The sequence below is a fragment of the Anser cygnoides genome, chromosome Z (genome assembly GCF_040182565.1).
Source record: "Anser cygnoides isolate HZ-2024a breed goose chromosome Z, Taihu_goose_T2T_genome, whole genome shotgun sequence".
Classification (NCBI taxonomy): Eukaryota; Metazoa; Chordata; class Aves; order Anseriformes; family Anatidae; genus Anser; species Anser cygnoides.
The window spans coordinates 64,050,552-64,069,885 of record NC_089912.1 but is presented as its reverse complement, the minus strand read 5'-3'; the positions used below and the strand labels follow the sequence as shown (position 1 = coordinate 64,069,885).

Sequence of the window (19,334 nt, the reverse complement as noted above, 5' to 3'; positions counted from 1 at the left end):
TTGCAAATCTCCCTCCCTCCCCCTCTCTCTCAAAAAGTGAAACTTACTAATTTGCATTCCAGTGTGTTGGACAACAAATTTTAGGGCTTTTTTTTGGTCAGTACTGTTGTACGGTGCATGCAATTGCTCTCATAATCATCTCTGAATTTCTAAGATAGTTCTAATAAACTGTTCACCCACAGAATGAGATGTTGGCTACTGGCTGCACAAAATACCTGATTTTGATATCTCTTTAAAAACATTTATTTTTGTTTACCTGAATTTGTCTCCTCAGCAGAAATCCAGTTTCCTTCCTGTGCTAATTCTTTTAAGAGTCTCCTACGCATTTGTCTCTTTTCTCTTAGCACATTTTTGAAATTGTTGATGCATTTGTTCAGGTAGATGGTCTCAGCGCACACCTTTTCAAGGCTCATGGGTCTGCACTCCTTTCCTTGCTCAGGCAGAGAGCTCGCATCTACTCCAATCTCATCAGGAGGTGAGTGCTGCCCAGCAGGAATTTCACAGTCCGATGACGGCATCAAACATGAAACAGGAGACTCACATGGAACTGAGGAAAGACTGGAAGGAATGAACTGCATTTGAGCAGATGCGTCACTATTTGCAGTTGTGTTGGCCTGGCTCTCAGAGGACTGACTAGGAGGGGTTTCTGCAAAGTTGTCGGAGCTGCCACACATACCTGAACTGGTCAGCATGAGTGTGTTGTCATCATCCATCTGTAAGCCACTGTCATTTTCCAAAAGCATTTCAGAATCGCTTGTCTCCAGTTTGTTGAACACCACTTGCAGAGCAGACCTGAAGTGATGAATGGCTTTCCCAAGCTTATTAGTGTAAAACTTCATGTCTACAAGATCAATGTTATCCCGGGAATGGTCAAGGAAATACTGGGAATTTTCCAGGACATCCCTAAAGACCTGATCAGTTGGATCTTGATCATTCAGGTCCATTTGGATCATATCTTTCAAGCTGTCGCTACTATCAGCCATTTCATCTGTTGTGTGATCATAGCTAATGGTTGTCACCCCACTAGAAACATCTTCCCTTTGATTATCAGCTTTCTCCACATTGGTGAATTTGCATGGGGTATCACAGTCTCTTTCAATTCCTTCTGCAGTTATCCTCTCATCTTTATCTAGAAGAGAAGAGCCATTCTCAGTGCCACTCTCAGTACCATGCCTGTGTTCACTTTCAGTGCCTGAAACACACATCTGGCTTGCACGACCCAAAGACTCTGATGAATGGCAATCGTTTTCATCACTTGGTTTGGCCAAACCAGTCACCTGTGGATTTTGTGGAGGCTCACAAAGTGCCTTGTGAAAGTCACTCTCACGTGAAGGCTGCCCACTGCAACTTACTGTTTGTGCTTCCTTCCCAGTTTCAGGCACCAAGTTGCTTTTCTTAGTCAAGGTTGACTTCTGCACAGAATCACATCTCTCCTCTGTGCTCTGTGTTTTTCTGCTCGTGCTTTTATACTTAACCTGGCACGAGTCAGTTCGAAGGTGCCCAGCTCCATCAGTTCTCTGAGATGCATCAAGATTCAACGAGTTGCAATGATTTTTCTTCAAGCCAGACTGAGAAGAGACGGACTCTGCTTTGCGGGCCCTCTGGCCATTTTGCCGCTTTTGCTCGTCGCTGGTAGCAATCCGGACCCCTGAGCTTTGCAGAAGAACAGATTTCTGTAAAATAAAGTCTCTCTGTTCACAATTGACGAGTTTCACAACCGCCGGTCTTGGTGTTAAAGGCTTGCCTGTACCAATATCTGACCTATAAGCATCTTTTATATACTTACTGCATTGGATACCATTGAAACAGTGATATTCAGACAAGAAGCTGCAGATAAGCTCTACTGTGTTTTCACCATCTTTTTCTGGAATGCCATAAAAATATAATACTGGTTCTTCCTTGCGTACCTCCCTATTTGGCTCCTGAGTGTGTGCACTCGAGGTTTTGGCAGTGGAACCACTTTGCAGGCCTTCTATCTCACTCAAGACCGTATCCACACAGCTAGAGACTTCATCCACAGAGCCTTTTATCAAGGTGAGGTGCTGCCGGAGCTCTGCAATCTCTGTCTGGATGCGACTTATCCCCTGAAGCTCTTTAACAATGTAATCAACCACATCAGCTGAGCGATCTCTTGATTGCCGTCTACGACTCTTGTATGCAGCAGGCTTTTCCTGAGGCAAGCACCCTTGCCTTTCAGCTATCTCCCTCCAGCTCATTGTGATGCTGAGGGAAGAAAGGTCCTGCCCCTCAGATACTCTACCCTTTCGTTCAGAAGAGGTCTGCATTGTACCATCAGAAGCATTTCCTTCCGAGTCCTTCTTGCTCTGTTGAACCGAGCATGGTATTTTCACATAGCCATCCCAGTTCAGTTCCACCTCACCAACACAAACTTCACTCGTGCCCTTGGAATCGTGTTCACCATCCTGATGGAAGTCCCCTCCAGCAGTGGAAAATTCGGTGCTGGCGGAGCTCCTTTTAATCCCGCAAACAAACATGTCCGTTTCGATCTCTACTGGGGAGAGCTGGCAGTGATGAGCGTGGTTCGGATTCTCATCTACCTGGCCTTGAAGAAGCCTCTTCATTTTGTCCCGCAGGAACAGATGGAGTCTTTGCTTCCGGAATTGCTTCCTGGCCCACAATTTTACAACAGGTTTTCTGTGCAGAAGCGCAATTTCATTTTCTTGCTTTTTCAATCTACTTCTAGCAAACATCATCAGCAGCTGCACCTGAGTTTTTCATAGTGCTACAAGCTGCACAAGCACACATCAATCACTTCCCAATGCACTACTCACATGCAGTTTTTATTCTGTCACGAAGCAGCTACCAAAAGAGGGGAAGAAAGATTACAGTTTGGTTCAGATAGAAATAGCCAAAGTAACTTAAGCAGATTTTTTTTTTTTTTTAAAAAAAAGCATCCACATCAAAGCAGGCAGAAAGAGGATGTACTATTTAAAGCGTACAGCCATCACCTTGGTTTTGGCCACCTCCCCAGATCAGACCCTTCTTTGCAGAAAGAACTGTTTCTCACTCCTCCTCCTTCCCAGGAAATTTAAAGAGAACAAAGAGCAATTCTGTGGCCATTCCCTTACAGAACCATGTTTGCAAGTTCCTCTAAACTGAGATCCCCATGATGGTGTGCTTTGTGATGGAATTACCCCCCGAATACAGGATTCTGACAATTATTAAGGGTTTTTATCCCTGCACATTTCCTTTCAGTCCATCCACAGTCTTCATCCTTTCTTGATTCAAACCAAAGCAGAAATCAAATTTTACTTGGCTCAGTACCAGGTATCCCACAAGAACTGTACAAAGCCATGCAAAGTGGCAGGAAGACTGGATGACAGATTTTGAGTGTAAAACCTTTTTGCTATTTTAATATTTTAATCTTAATATTTTGCTATTAAACACTAAAAAAGTAAAAATAAAATCTCAAAGCTTACTGGCTCCCAAGCTAACCTGCAGTTAAATATGCCACACTCAGCATATGTACGAACAGGCTGAGCTGACAGCATGAAGATTCTGCACGTCACTTCTACTCCAACCCTCGAGATTTTGCAGTGGATCATTTTCCCAATTTAAATCGCCTCTGCAAAGAGCAAAGAAAAAAAATACTATGCTACCTAATTAAAACTTTTTGTGTGTCTTCACTGCTGTACATACTAAGAAACACACAAACATCTTTTTTGTCCCAAATGTCAGGCAGAGACCCAGACACACATCCTCCTTGAGTCAAGGTGACTGGAGGACGCCAGTGCCTTTGACATGCCAGTTTGGACTCGCTGCCGAAGCACACATTCTTTCTCATGTTCTTGTTTCATGGAAGATCTACAGTAGATGTGTTTAATTTTTCATTTTTGTAATTATCCAGTTCTTAAAAATGACTTTCTTTTAAATTCACAATTACAAACAACATCACACACAATGTTCAGCCTAAGTTAAATTTCGCTGAGTGCAGCTTTATGAAGGAAGGCTTACTGCCACGTTGAAAGGAACAGAAACAGGGTTTCTAGTCTTAAAACAGCTAGACCAAGAATAAGGTTCATGTCGACATGCTTTCCTCCTGCTCCATTCTCACCCTCCTTTGAGGCCTGGTAACTTTGGTTTCCACAGCGTGGTCTTTGCAACCCCAAAATCTTCTGCAGAGATGGTCCTGTGTTGTCCCAGCAGCACCCTCTGGCACGGGCTGGACCAGGTGCTGAGCCCAAGTGTTTCACATTCTCATGCTAAGCAGAGGACTGAACACCACCAAAAGTCTGTCTGCACTGAATTATGCCTTTGCCTAAAGACCAACAAGCTCCCTCCGAGCCTTTTCACTGCCCAAGGACCAGCTCCAGAGTTCACAGAAGCATTCACCAGGTGCCTCTTTCAAAGGTGAAACAGCAATCCCCATTTCAGAAAATTAATTCAAAGCTTGTACACCTGCGCTGACCGCAAGCTGCTGAAGAACAGAAGCCCTTTCTCTAATACTTCCAGTTCTGCCTGACAGCCATTTGCAGTATCACCAGCATTTTGCTGCTAGTGAGCATTTTCATCCCAGTGAAAATTTTGTTTTCAAAGTTGTTGTTTCTCTTTGAGGGCTGGGAAGAAGAGAAAGGTTTTTGATCTGGAGGAGACAGGACTTGCAAATACCAATCTCTATAATCAGAGCTAATTAACACGCTATAACAGAGGCTGCATCTGTGCTTCAGGCTTAAGCCCCGTAATCCAGCATCTCAAATGAACTTCCATACCTGTCCTTAGGTAAGTTAAACAAATTCCCCATTAAATTTGTAAGCTTCTTAAATAAATCAAGTTTTGATTTTATACAAATTTTTAGGTCATTAGACTGTAAAGATCCAGGATTTTTTTTGTTGCTTTGGTTTGGTTTTGCTTCATTTTTAGTATCTCCTATCTAACTAATCCCCCACAGAACAGGGTTGACCTAAGAAATATTTGCTCAGGCTATCTTCTTCCACTACTTAAACAATTTACTTTTCCACTTGATAGGCTAACTGGTAATTAATGCCAGAAAAACAGTTCTGTGTCAATATTAAGAAGTGAGCCCTCAGAGAGCAAGCACCTGAATTCAGTGGCACCCTGGAAGAAGAGATCTACAGCGGTGGCTCCCTGCATGTGTTGCTTGAGGGTAGCTAGCAGAGATGCTCATTGCAAACATTTTCCAGCATATAAAACCCTCAGTGCGAGGAGAAAAGCCTACACATGCTTGTGCAAGGACTCCCTTGGAAAGCTCAGCGTTTGTCACGCTTCCTTCTGCATGCAGCTTTCAATGCACCAGAGGGGCTTAGTGATTATTTTAGTTCAAAAAAAGAAACAAAGCTAAAGTTCACTCTCGGTTCTTTTGTCTGCTCAAATGCTTGATAGCAGCAGTTTGTTACAGAGGATGTTTTTTCCTGTTGAACACACTCAGGACTGCAGCCTTTGCAAAGCAGGCAGCTCAATGCAAACACTACAAAGCTTTCATTTGTGCACAAACACACATATACACATATGCACACACACCTATTTCACTAGAGACTTCCAAAAAACAACAACTTTGATTACAAATACCAGCAATACCTTTCCAGCTTGTCCCAAGAGGGACAGAAACTGCTCCCCTCAAGTCTGGGAACAAGACCAGAACAGAGCATGAGGACGCTGGCAAGGCCTCTCCACCTCTGCGTACACTGGGTGGAAGTGAACAGAAATCTCTCTGCTTCCATCAGAGCAAAACTCTGCCACTTATAAGAAACAAGCCAACAAGCAGGTAACAGAATCGCCTGCTTCCCTCTTCCTCCCCACCTTGGGTGCCTTTCCCTGTTCCCTTCCTGCTGATCCAAAGCAGGCATTGTGCAGTTACCTGTTTCCTATAAATGTTCCTTATTCCTTTAATGTTGGTTGTGTTAGGGTCATGCTCCCTTGTAGCACAGACAGTAAAGTGACACTGAAACCTTAATAAAGGTTCAGCCAAAAAATATCTAATTTTGATGCAAATCCTCACTGAAGTCTTTTTCTCTTCCACAATCACTTCAGAAGTCATACTAACATATAACAAGAAATCACATGTTTAAATAAAGAATATTTGCATCCTGATATCCTGCCAGATACTGGAAACCCTCACACAAACTTTGTTCTGATTGCATTTTTAGCAGCCATTTCTCTCCAGAACTTACAGCTTCGCCCAGTTGTCTCTGGGTGTGCAGACTGAAGAGCAGCATGCACAGGTTCCACCATTTCTCCAGCCTACAACTACCCAAATGGAAGCCAAGCCCAAGCTAAGTAGGAGTAAGATATCACTGGCTTTCTTTGGGGATGTTTGTGTTGTCTTGTAATTTCCACAAGGACAAAATTGGCATCTTAAGATTTTAAAATCTGCGGGGAGGAACGATGAACCAAACGCTGCACAACTTATGACCTGGCCACAGGTGGCATTTCTGGAGTATCTTTGTAACACAGGAACAATAATTACATCTCCTCCTGATATATTGGTTTGCGATCACAACAGGAGCAAAAGCATGGCACGTCATCATCAGTGAGTGAGAAACAAGAACATGAGAAATCCCATGAAGGAACAAACTGCAGCTAGGAGATCTCTGCTCGACAACTGGGGATCAGTCACACTTCACACTTACAGCACTCTCCAGAAGGTCAGTCTCCACCAGAAGCTGCAAGCCACTCTGAACAGCACACTTGCTTCCATAACACACTGGGAAAACGTGGTTCAAAGCAAAGGCAGCTTTGCAGTGCCTGTAGCACTGCCCCAAGCAGCAAAAAGCTGGCAGGTAAGTGGAAGAACAGGGTGTGAGATCACAGCTTCTTTGTGTCCACCGAAGCTCTGCTAAAATCTCTCTATCAGCTCTCTGGTCTTCATCACAGTAAGGGAAATAGTGAGACACCTTTACCCCAGACTATCATGTTAGAAAGCGCTGGTACAAAAGGGTAGATACGATGTTCAGACTCAAAGAGGTATAAAAACAATTAACCATGACCAAAAAGTATTTCACAGCACCTTCTGTGGCCATCAACTCACACCACCACAGCACTGAGTGAAGTCTTTTGGACTAGATTATATTTAGAGTATCTTCCACACACAGTGGTATTGTGTTACCTGTGCAAGCAATTACTATAGAAAAAGCAATAAAGTGACTGATAAATGGTCTTGTTACTTTATAAAGAACCATTTAAACATGTAGAATAACAGGAACCAAAATGCAGGACGTTCTGGGAAAAGAGGTTTTGGCATCAGCAAGAAAAAATTCATGGCTAAGGCTGCCATAGCAACATCGCCCCAGCACTCCGCATGCTGAAACATCAACTCTTCCTGGGAATATTACAGCATTTTTAAACACTTTAATTGCTGAAAGAATCCTAACAGCAAGGCTTGACAGAGACACGAACGGTTACAGCCAACTTTGCTGACATTATGACTTCTGGAGGTGAGCATGCAATTTCCTAATTAACATGATTTAATTTTGGGATAGATCATAGCTAAACATGAAATTCATTGCTTGCTTCTGAGAAAGCATCTCTTTTCAAACCTTTTGATAATTAAAAGAAACTAACTTTTGAGTCCTGGCATTGATTATTGGAATAAGAAGTTACAGGGCTGAGCAATCCTGTGCAAGGAACAGCAGGATTGGAGAACAAAATGTACTCCGAAAAATGTGCTCACCTCAGGGCATTTCTGTAAATGGAAGGTGCACAAGGCACACATGGCACTTCACAGTGGACTATGGAGGAAATATATCCATACTATTGAAAAGATTGTAGTTATAAAAGGGTGATTTTTTTTTTTAAAACAAAACAATGTGAGCAAAAAACTACTTCACACTCCCTTAGCAATCCTTTCACAGTCCCTTCAGAGCCCCATTGCCTGCCAAATCTCAGTCTGCGTTCTTGTTCAGATGCTACAGCACAAGCTGCAGAACTGCCTAACTGCATCCCAGCCCTGCCCGTAGGACTTTCTGAAACGTTCAAGCACTTCCACTGACGTGTTCCAGGTTTCATCTGTACCTCCAAACAGATTTGTTTCAATAAAACTGAGCAAAAATTGTGTCAAAACACTTCAATGCAGACATCCATGAGAGCCAGCCTTCCTGTCTATCACATTTTAGAAAAACACACTTGAATCATTTCCAGAACAGCTTGATAGATGAGAAGAGGGAAGAGGACAAAAGGTCAGATTTGGCAAGTCAGTAACCCTCATGGTGGAAAAAATGATCTGGGGAACACAGCATATTGGCTGAATGAATTACACAGGTCTGCACCTCTCCCATCAGTTATTCCTTACTTTTTATGCAAAGCCATTAAACTGTGGCAAAAACACCTCTGAATAATATTTTGCTGTACCAGCATGTTATTGATGTAGCTACAAAGTGAAGGAACTGTACAAATCACTAAGTATGAGGGTAAAAACTCACTAAAGTGTTGCGAGCGTGTTCACCAGCATAAAAAATTTTGTTGAGAAACAGCATGAAATTAAATTCATGTAATTAAAGAGTGTCGCTGTGTAGGGGAGTAAATAGATTGCACGCCCTGCCTTAACTCCTTAATGACCGCGACAAACACAGGAGACACCAAAAAAAAACAGTTAAGGGCCTCAGCTTTCTGTAAAATGGGGCTAATGTTGGTCTCCCTCCACTGGCATCACTTCTGTGAGCGCGGATGGAGAGGGATTGAGATGTTCGAGCCTTTTAAGTGAAGCTGCCTTTGGAGCCCCCCGGAGAGCTCCTAGGCACCAGGCAGTCCTGCCTTTCCTCGAGACGTGCTCATTCCCTGTGCAGCCACATCCTTTTAGCACAGCTTTTTCTGCAAGCTAACAGTGGCAGTTGCAGTAACAAAAGGGGTCTATCATTACTTGGTGGCCAAGAAAGGAAGGCATCCAGAGACAGAGTCAAAGAAAGAGGGGTTGTCTCCAAGTGCTGAGAGAGGCACAGGCTGGAGGCTGCCGACCACAGGAACTCACATCTCACGCACAGCCAGCAGAAAGCTACTTCTAAGGCACCTACCCAATGTCCTGAAACCATCCTGTGCTGAGAAAAAGGCAAAAAGGATAACGCACAGCTAAAAAAGAATAATAATAGAGAGAGAGAAGAAATCACAGCTTCTTCTGTTGTTATTAAGTAAAGTTATTTTGCTGCCTGGGAGCAAATATAAAAGCTAAGCAGCCAGCTATCAGCAGCAGTTTAAGAGCAAACCGAGAAGGAATTAAGTTCAGTAGCCTCGGTTTCCAGAGCACTGCTCAGGTTATAAGGGGGGGGGTTTTGTACACAGCTGAATCAATCAGGTATCTCCAGTAAATGATTTACCCATGACAACCTAAAGCACTGTGATATAACCAGCTCTGACAGCTGTTCCTTAAAACAGATTTCTTCCAAGTCAGGATCCTAAGGACCAAGTACTATATTGAACAGACGAGCCACGAGCAAGAAGCAACTTTTTGTTTAAAGGAAACAGCACTGCGAACAAACACAAGTACTGCAGCGTGCAGACAAGTTGGCTGGCCTTGGGATCAGGACTGTACAAGCGTCTGCTAGGTTTTGGAGCAAAGTTGCTGAATGTTCAGCTACCCCTACGAGAACAGAGAGAGACAGAGCACTGTCAGTCCAAACCCAGTACTTCTGCTTTAAATGAGTTTTGTGTGCACCATTATGAAAGCACTGAAGGATGCTAAGAGCTCTGCCTAGACCAGCAGAAACAGAACATGCTGTACCTTTCCTCTACTTATAATCCAATTTACAACCCAGTGCTGAAGCAATAGTTTGAACTCCCCAAGTGCTGCCATTTCTGACAAGAGCAACCGGGAAACACTTGTCCCTTGGATTTTTCTCAAAACTCTGGTTACTCACTGCAGAGGTCTGGAGCTGGTTTTCCAGGGAATGGTGCCTCAGTCAACAGGGCCAACCAGGTAGGAGAGTGACAGGCAGCACTCACCAACCCAAGGTGATGAATTAAGAGATGCAACTTCTCTTGTTAGGGCAGAGCTAACATAGCTGTAGTACAGACTGGTGCTATGTGATCTTGCTCACTGTTTCTGACCTTTCCTGCACTTCTTTAGAGCAGACACTCGGCAGCTTCCAGACAGGCTGGGAAGAGGTAACATAGGCAGCTGATAGAACAATTAGGCTTTTCCAGCTCATGCTGCTAAACTGCAGTGCTCTTCAACTAAAATTCTCCTGGGCTAAAACTGAAGCTTTACTTCTACAAGCTTTCTCCTTTTCATCTTGAGGGCAGAAGACCTTAGCATTCTGTATTAGGTCTTGATGTTTATCCCCCAAAGGCTCTCTCCATTAGCAAAAGAAAGCTGCCTGCATAAAAGGAATGAAAACTGAAAAGATATCTGAAACAGCCACGCCATCTGCTCTGATTCATGAGCTTGTACAGCATCCTCATTGCTCCTTCATGCCAGTCATTTCGTCTCATCAGCTCGCAACCTTCTCAGCACAGGAAATCAAGCCAATGACAAATACTCTGGGTTAAAAACAAGCCTGTTTTAAGTGACATTTAAGGCAGAATCAAACCAGTAATTTAATTACTCTGAAGCTATTTGCTCTCCAAGTGATCATACTTATATTATCCCAAAATTCCCTTCCCTTTAACTCCTCTTCACACAGTGATTTTGATGTCAAATTCCAGCTGAGATACAAACCCTCCTAACAGAGAAGTGTGAGAAGTAAACAGACAACCTCAATTGTACCAGCAATAGGACATCTACAATTACTGTCTAATGGGTGAATACAAAAACTAAGAAATAGAGCACACAAATGAACTTACTAAGAGTTGATTGTCTTTTCAAGGCATGTGTTTAAATCCAGTAAGCTTCAAATGGAGCTATTGTATTACCAAAGTAAACACACGCACACAGCCCACTCAAAATAAAGAACAATTCTGCTTGTTTACTGCCTACTTGCAGTTTATACCCAGCCACTTCATTTGTTCCAGTCATCCACTTACCTTTCTGCTTCAAAATAAAAGGTTTAAATGTAAAGGAAATATATAGAATAGAAACTACAGAATACAATAGGTTGGTCTCATAGAAAAGACAAGTCCCGAAGGATTCCTAATCTTGTTAAAGGTTCACCCGATAATGAACTTTCACTGTGGAGATTATCAACGCATTGTTTGTGTCCCATCTCAGGTATCGGGGAAAGCAACGTAAAAAGGCACCGAGAGTATCCTGTTCCACAGAAGCACTATGATGAGAAACCATGCAAAGTAGAAGGCATGTTTCGAAGAAAAAAAAAAAAAAAGAAAAAAAAGAAAACAGTTTCTAAAAATCCAAAAAGCAAAAACCAGTAGAAGCCAGTGAATATAAAAGCCAAAAATGCAGAAATCCTGTCAGCTTCAAGGAGTATCCCTCAACAGAAATTCTTTAATTCACCAACACAATGCATCTTTTCCCTTTCCCAGGCAGTACCAAGTACAGTAAAAACTTCATCTCTGTCTTCAGTTGTGACTCAACAGAAAATATTGTACTTCAGAGGCAGAGAGAAAGCTGTGCAGCTATTGCTACTTTACTCCTCCTCGTCAGCTGCTTACTGCCTAGCTCCTCACACGCAGCCTCCCCGCTTCGCTCACACACCAACACTCCTCGCCTTGAAATGATTCTCCACTTTATTATCCATTCAGAAGGAAACACGAACTGATAGAGCCAATCTGACTAAAGACAAAGCGCGCTCCTTTGGCATTACGAGAGCAGGCAACAGAGCACAGCGAGGCGATCTGTGCTGGAAAAGCGCTCTGTCTGAATCCTGGCATCCTGCAGGACTGCGGAGCAGGGGGCTGGCAGAAAAGCCCAGGACAACATAATTAACCAGTTCCAAGAAGATTCTTTGCCCGATGCAGATATGTATGTCTATTTTTGTATCTCCTGTTCATCCCAGACTAACCCACAAGGTTCAGCAATGCCCTCACTCAGACGGATCCTATCTCGTTTCCAAGGAAGACTAGTGCCAGCTCTGCCACCAGCGTGGGGGATTGAACACCCGGTGATCTTGCATTTCCCAAAAATGTAAGTCACATTGTTACATAAAGAATGACTGCCGAAATGCTGTGCACAGAATCGGATCCACTCACGTTGTACTGACACTTCTTCCCTAGGAAGTGAGCAGCAGCAGGCAGTGATCCCATAAGAAGTGCTTAATTAAGAAGTGCTTCTTATTTGCCCCACAAGCTGTCCCAAAGACATCCAACACACCGCTGCTAAAAAAATCTTTTTGGCCAGTTGGTCCACACTCACATCACATCCCCCTTTCCACAAATGCTCCCTGCATCCTGTCGGTAGGTCCCCCCTCGTGTACCCAACACAAGCACCTCCTTCCCAAATGCTGTTTCTCTCCTGTGCCTTTCACATCGAAGGCACTATAAGGGAGCTGCGTGTGTTTCCTGCTTTGCTCAAGGACAAATCACTGCATCTTTCAAAACAAAGTCTTTTTGCAGTGTGGGGTAGGATTCTGAAGAGGCCTCTATGACTTAGCTGTGGAAATGCCACTATCCTCCCATCTGCTCAAATACCTCCCACCTCCTTGTGAGCCAGCCGTGCTTAAAATGAGATTTGTTCCCCTCCATCATGCATCAAATCTCTTACCTATGCCAATACCAACTTTCATTCACCATTTCCTCTTACAAGCATCGCTGTGTTCCTAGGCTTGCCCTCACTGCATGGGATATTCCCGTGGCATCTGGAAGCATCAGCTGACAACAGCCAGGCTGGTGTCTCCATCTGCTTATTTATCTGATGGACACAAGCACAAGTTTTGCACACAGGCAGACTAATGCCACGGTGCACAATACTTGGTCTGAACAGCAACAGCAGTGAACGCAGGTGCAGACACAGCACTGCCCCTTGCACAGACACCAAGCCACCGACCTCGTTCCAGACCCTGTGTGAGGCTGGAGTTCAGTGATACCCTCCATCCCCCAGAGAACCCTCCTTTTTTTTGCTCTTTCCCTTGCTGCAAGGCCAGGGACCATAGGTTGGACTTTCAGAGGTGCTTTAGCTTTAAATGCCTTTAGGAGCCTGACCCCGAGGTTCTCATTATATGTTTGCACCTCGCTAGGAGAAGGCTCCTACCCAACCGAGGGCACCAAGTTCCACTGCAAAAGAAATGATTGCTACTAAACACACCAATTACAGCACTTCAGCTCAGAGCTGAAGCCCCATATCAAATGCATCCACATAATGATGAAGACTGCCCAAGTGAGAAAATAAAAATGCAATCCAAACCGCTGCATATAAGACAAAAAAAGACTTTGTCGGGGTATCATTTGCAGTAATAGTTTAAAAAAGAAAAAGCACCAGCCAGACAATACTCATTTAACGTTAGTGTTAACTGTCTTTAGCACTTGGATTACCCATTGCACAGCATTGTAGGCTTTTGTTTGCCCTACTTTTTCCAATGATCTGAGTACAAGCAGAGCCATTGTCATATTGCCGTCGCTCTTCACATCTCTTCTTTCCATGGTCTTTGCCTGTCCCCGCAGTCATCAATGTACTAGCACAGCCAAGTCAAAAATGCACTGGGGACAAACACAAACCTCCACCCACGGCTCGAGACCCTGACAGCCTGTGCAGATTTCCAAGCACTACCACATAAAACCCCAATACTCCCATGAATGCCTTGTAAGAACAGGAACAGAAAAGTAACATGAAAAGAGTGAGCAAGATTCAGTAGACAAAGAGACAGGAAACATCATTAATAGAGGTCAAGAGCAAAGAAGTGCTGGAAAGCGTCATGGTCCTCTCCATGGCTCACAAGGAGCTAGAGAGGAGGAAAATATGGTTATGAACAGAGAAAATACAGGTGAGCTCTCAGCAGCTAGGCAGATTGCACCTTTCAAACACTTAAAATCTCTTAGCTAACACAAAGGAGATTGACACAGGCGCTGTTTTTCAGGAATGCTTCATTTATGGAAATAGTGAAGATAATCTGAAATTAGGACACAATTCACGTCTAATGAAAAGCCTATGAGAAAGTGTGCTTTACCTTAAGGCTCAGAGCACTGAGTTATTTGCCTTCTACGAGAGAAATAAACTTCCACTTAAAAATTTAAATACTTTGTACTGTAATTTTTTTTTAATTTGCCAACAGATTTTAATTTTAGGTTGAGCCAGCAGGGAGTTATTAAAACTGATAAAACCAGGCTCAGCTATATAGGCCAAACGCTTTGATGTCTGCGAGGTATACATTACCCTTTCTTCTTTTTTAATCCTCATTATCTTCCTATTTGATTCTAACTTCCTGTAAAGTACTGAATTACCGATAAAATTGTGTAAGTAAGCAATTCCTCCACGAGCACGAGTGGATTAACCAAAGAAAAAAGAGGACACTTCAAGCACAAGTCCTGCTCCTCCCTCTCCTACACACTCACACTCCTTTCTCCCTGTAGGAAAACAAGCAAGAACACTTGGAGTGCCCTGGCTCCTAAGGAAATACAAAACTGGGGGGAAAAAGTAAATTAACCGATATTACATAAAGAGAAGAAACAGAGAAGAATGAAAAATCAATGGAGACAACCTGAATGGAACAGCGGGGATAAATTCTGCCCAACTCATACTCAGGTTTAATTCATCTCACAAATGGACTCAGACATCTCTGACCCAAGAGCTCTCTAAAATAAATTATTTTCCTCCCATTGAAGCAAACAAAAAGAACCATCTGTCCCAAATGAAACTGCCTCTTGCATCTCCCTGAAGACAGAGTTTTCAGTAAGGTAGTTTGGGTTCAGAGCTGCACTGGCCCTTAGAAGTTCAAATACACAGTGTAATATCTATCATCAATTGATTCTGCAGTGAAAACATGCTATTTATTATCTTCTTCAAAGCCACACAAAGATCAAAATCAATCTACAGTCTAAAGACTGAAGTGCTAATGAAAAAGCAGCGACTTTCTGCTGTTTGACAGCCATCCCCAGTGAATACCGTGCTTTGAGGAGCTGTGCATCACCACAACATAAGCAGTGCTGCTCAGACAGTAAGCTGGAGATGGTATATTCCAAGGCATTTAAAGCTATCGTGTCAATGCCATTTCTCTCATTACAGCCACCCAACGGCTCTAGACCACATTCATCAAACACTACATTTAGGACATTGCCTTCAGACAAAAGAACAAGTTTCTTCAAGTAAGGTGTCACACAAAGCACAGATTCTTTCTTTTCCCCTTAGGATAGGTGGGAGGCAAGGTGCAAAAGCAATCTTCAAGCTTGGGAGGAAACAAAGGCACAGGTCCCTCCTATAGCACCCAGAACACCCCAGAAACTGTTACTGGCCAGAGATTAGCCTTCAAACACCTGAAGAAAAAGGAAGGGCATGTAATCTTCCTCAAAGCCCCCAGAATCCCCCTTCTTTAAAAAGGGTTTTTCTTTACATAAGAAACGTTGAATTATTTGGTTTACAGAAAGACAAAACAATTAGCACTGGTACATTAAAAAACTGCTGAAGATCAGATGTACCGGGACTGTCTACCTTCCAAGGACAGGCAACGCAAGTCCATCTGCTGTAAACAGGTGAGCCCAAACCACCAACTGACTTGTTATCTTTGTACTAGAGAAGATAACACTCCATGCGTTAACATTTATTTGAATGTAAGGATGTCTGCTGAACCCTGGGAATGAAGGGTATTTCCAAGGCTAAGCACAGAGCAAGATTCAAGGAGTGAGATTTCTGTTAGGTAAATGAAAAACCTGGAGTTAAAATAGCACTAATGCTTTTGCAGGGTGATGAATCCTCATGCTTCTCTAGGCCAATCTTTACCAGGCAGGGATTGAGAGGAGACCTCAGAGCTGTCTGCAAGGAGTCCTCCCACCTCCTTCCTCTGAGGCTGCTGCTGCCACACCAAAAACTCCTCTGAGAGTTTACACACACTTGGCTTTTGGGAGACAAAGCCAAAAGCTATCAGCTCTGAAACCCAGTGCTTCACAAAAAAAAAAAAAAAAAGGCTGCTTTATTCTCATCCAATAGGTTCCAGTCACCCCAGGACACAAGCCAGCCTTATTTCCCAGACACCACGCTCCTTGCAGAAGCTGCTGCTCAGACACTAGCACCCCACTCATCACAGCCCACACCAGCCTTCAGAGTCACATTATAAAAGCAGAGCTGATTCAGGTGGCAGGCTCAGGTTAACATCCTGTCTCCTCATGCCCCAGCAATGACAGATACCAAAACCTTTCTTAAATGTTCTCCTGAAAACAAGCAAATGCCTCCAGGGCTCTTGTTCCGGGTTTTGGCTGCCCACCCATAAGTGATGAAGCTTTTCTCGAGCTGAATTGTCACTCTCCATTTTTAATCAAAATGTAGAAGCAGAAGATGGATTCTCAGCAAATCTTCCACATTGCCCTCTACAACTCAGCTAACTCAAAAATTTCACCAACTGGCTGCTCCCATTCCAGAAGCAGCTATTAAACTGGCTTTTAAATCAGAGTCAGCCTGAGTATCTCAGGTCAACAGGCAGTGAGGAAGCATTTATAGCAGAGAAAACTCTCCCTCTGCTGCTTCCTCCTTCAAATTACATCTCTCTCCCTCCTAATGGCATCCATAACATAAGGACTTGATATTCATGAAATTGGAAAATTACAATCAATGCCTTAATTGCACACCTAATTAAATAATCAACATCACTAAAACGCACAGGCATCTGAGCACAGACATGCTGGAGGTGGAAAAACCTGGAATTATACTCTGAGCTGTAATTGCTTTTTTGATCAACAAACCTGGGAAGCAAAAGTTGCAGATGATTTGAAATACAGACCTCAGGTAAACGTAACAGCCTTCAGACATGAACCAGCTGGGGCACACACAAGAGACGTAAACCAGTCAACATTTATATCGTAAATGCAGATAAAGACATAACAGGTTTAACGTGCAACAGCGGAAAGCTAGGTTAGACATCTGGAAAAGCTTTTAATCGTAAGCAAGCAGAGGTCGTCTAGGGAAGCTACAAAATCTCCAACCCAGAAGTTTTTAATAAGCAGGAGCACGTGCACTTTTCAAGGATGCTTTGGCGGAAAATGGATGGTCTAATTAATCTCCTCACGTACTGACCAGGTCTGATGTTTATTGCTCCTTACTTATATCATTCCACAACTTGTCTCAGGTAGAAAATTACATGGTAATACACATACCAGCTAACAGGCACCTGCGTCCTAACTTTGCGTGTCACCTTGGCAGGCTATTTAAAGACGCCGGTGTCAGCTGAGCACTGTCACCCTTTTGGGACCATTGCACTAGTGATAGAAGACAAAGCTGTGTTATTCCCCACAGATGGTCTGTGTTACAGCCCAGCTGTCCACCGCATTGCAGCTCAGTTCAAACACTGAAGAGCCCTGCAAAACCCTACCTGAGCTTGACAGTGAGAATAGGGAAATGGCCTCTGATAAAACCGCTTGTGCATTCTGCAAAATGTAGGTCCAAAACATAAGGATTTGGCTACTATTGGAATTCTGATCCTAATTCTGCAGCAAACATTGAAGACATCTCCAGCGCCCATTTCTGTTTCAGGATCCAGCCATCCTCTTTTCGTCCAGCCTAAATCAGCACTGTCAGGACATGATACTCTGCTCATCTCCTCCTGCATGCCCTCAGCACAAAGTAGTTGTGTATCCCTCAAATTTCTCAGGGCTGATTTTCTTGCTCTGGATAAAGGTTCCATTGTTAAAAAGGGCTGAAAAAAGCACTTTTTTTTCTTCCCACATTATTTCAGGATCCAGATTTTTATTATTATTTTATTTTGCTATATACAACTTTACCCTACAGGGTAGCACTTTGTGTGAATTTAGTTTATTCCTTCTCCGGTTGGAGGTAAACCCCTTTCTCAGCAAGAAGAGAGGGAGTCCTACTGCTCTCTGAGCAGGAAACTCTTTGTTTCCTTTGCATTGCTCAGTGCATGACCATATGTATTATTTGTTGCATTGTGGCCATACCCTACAATAACAATCACTGTTATATGCAGTGGGTTAAGGAGTGTTCACTGCACACATCACCATATTATTCAAGTAATTTAAACATCTGGTGTTTTCATATAATTTCTGTAAAGTTTACAAGTCCCCATTGCAGTGAAGAATGAGGGCATAATCAGGTCAAGACCTGTGCCATTTGGGCAGCCATCTCAAGATAAGCAAAGCCAGATTTTTCAGATTACTTAAATTTGGAGCACCTCAAATACTATGAAGCCTGGCTTACAGCTTCAGTTATTGCTGTGATGGCTCATTTCCAGCATCTTAAGTCAAATAATCAGAAATCAAGCAGTGGGTCACTGGGAGAAGCAATGGGAAAACACTCCTCCAAGGCCACCATGACATGGCTTGTCCGGCATCACATAACAACGGTGTGGAAGACAAATAATAACTAGTAACAACGTGGAGAAATAACCAGCTACCTCTGCTGACACAGATTGCTTTCTCTACCTGCACTTTCTTCCTCATTTGCTACAGATGTACCAACTTTCAGTGAGCATGGAAAAAAGCTTTGCACTACACCACCTTCGCCTTAATGACTGCTGGCTAAAATAATATTCCTTTCTCTGTAGGTAGGAATAATTTTGTACATTTATATTCCCCGCAGAAGACAGCACTTGATTAATGAACCAAAATGTTCCATAAATACTTGTTATGAACCACATATATGCCTCAGTCAGTCTCTAAGGACACTGTTAGCGTGTGCAGTGAACAAGAAAAAGGGACACTGTCACACTAGCTCTGACAAAGCTGACCCCAGCAATCACACTGGTATTAATAAGCCCTGACACAGCTTTCACACCTCCAGTAAAGGCATTTGACAGGTTCTACAAAACGGGCCTGAATGTTGGTCTAGGAACCCAGTCATGAGAAAGGGGAGGAAATTCAATGCAAAAAAGTGAAAATAACTGGATTTAGCAAGCCTCTGCAAGGGGATAAAAACTGCACCACAAGCCAGGCTCAGCTCAGCTATGTAAAGCAAAGTTAAACAACTGAGTGACCAATTAACCCCTTTGTCAAGCCTGTGATGGGAAGGACAACCACATTTTGACCAAAACACACCCAAATCCTGAGCAGAGGGGTCAGGGGGAGCATTCCTGTAGCTGATTCTGCTCTGTCTCAGATCACTGAAGCCACGCCACCTCCACTGGAGCTGAAGAGGAGCAGATTCAAATACAGGATGAGAAAAGGATGATTCCAGCAGCTGCACATAGTTGTACGTTAACTAGCTATTACTACTGTCAGCTAAAAATAGAGAGACTTGATTAGAATGAGTAACATGTATCCGTGTCACACAAATATAAAGACGCTGTACTTGCTTTAAATTAAGTTTCCTAAAACAAGGCGTAACAAAATTCAGAGTGAATACGCCAGACAATCTATAGATGTGTGTAGACAAAACTGGATCC

At 43.2% G+C, this 19,334-nt stretch overlaps 1 protein-coding gene across 6 annotated transcripts in view; it reads right to left on the bottom strand.

Moving 5' to 3' along the window:
- The window catches only part of LOC106048543 (protein unc-13 homolog B), a 212,313-nt gene that overhangs the window by 100,498 nt on the left and 92,481 nt on the right, over positions 1 to 19,334 (bottom strand). The window contains exons 1-2 of one of the 6 annotated variants that reach the window (XM_048053935.2): positions 10,930 to 11,729; positions 257 to 2,820 (exon numbers count right to left, since the gene is read on the bottom strand). The exons of 3 other annotated variants lie outside the window; for them this stretch is intronic. In XM_048053935.2, coding sequence (XP_047909892.2) covers positions 257 to 2,714 — 2,458 coding nt within the window. In that variant the 5' untranslated portion in view covers positions 2,715 to 2,820; positions 10,930 to 11,729. Of the gene's footprint in view, positions 1 to 256; positions 9,034 to 10,929; positions 11,730 to 19,334 lie in introns of those variants that run through there. 2 more of the 6 variants (XM_066987692.1, XM_066987691.1) reach the window with 2 other exon arrangements.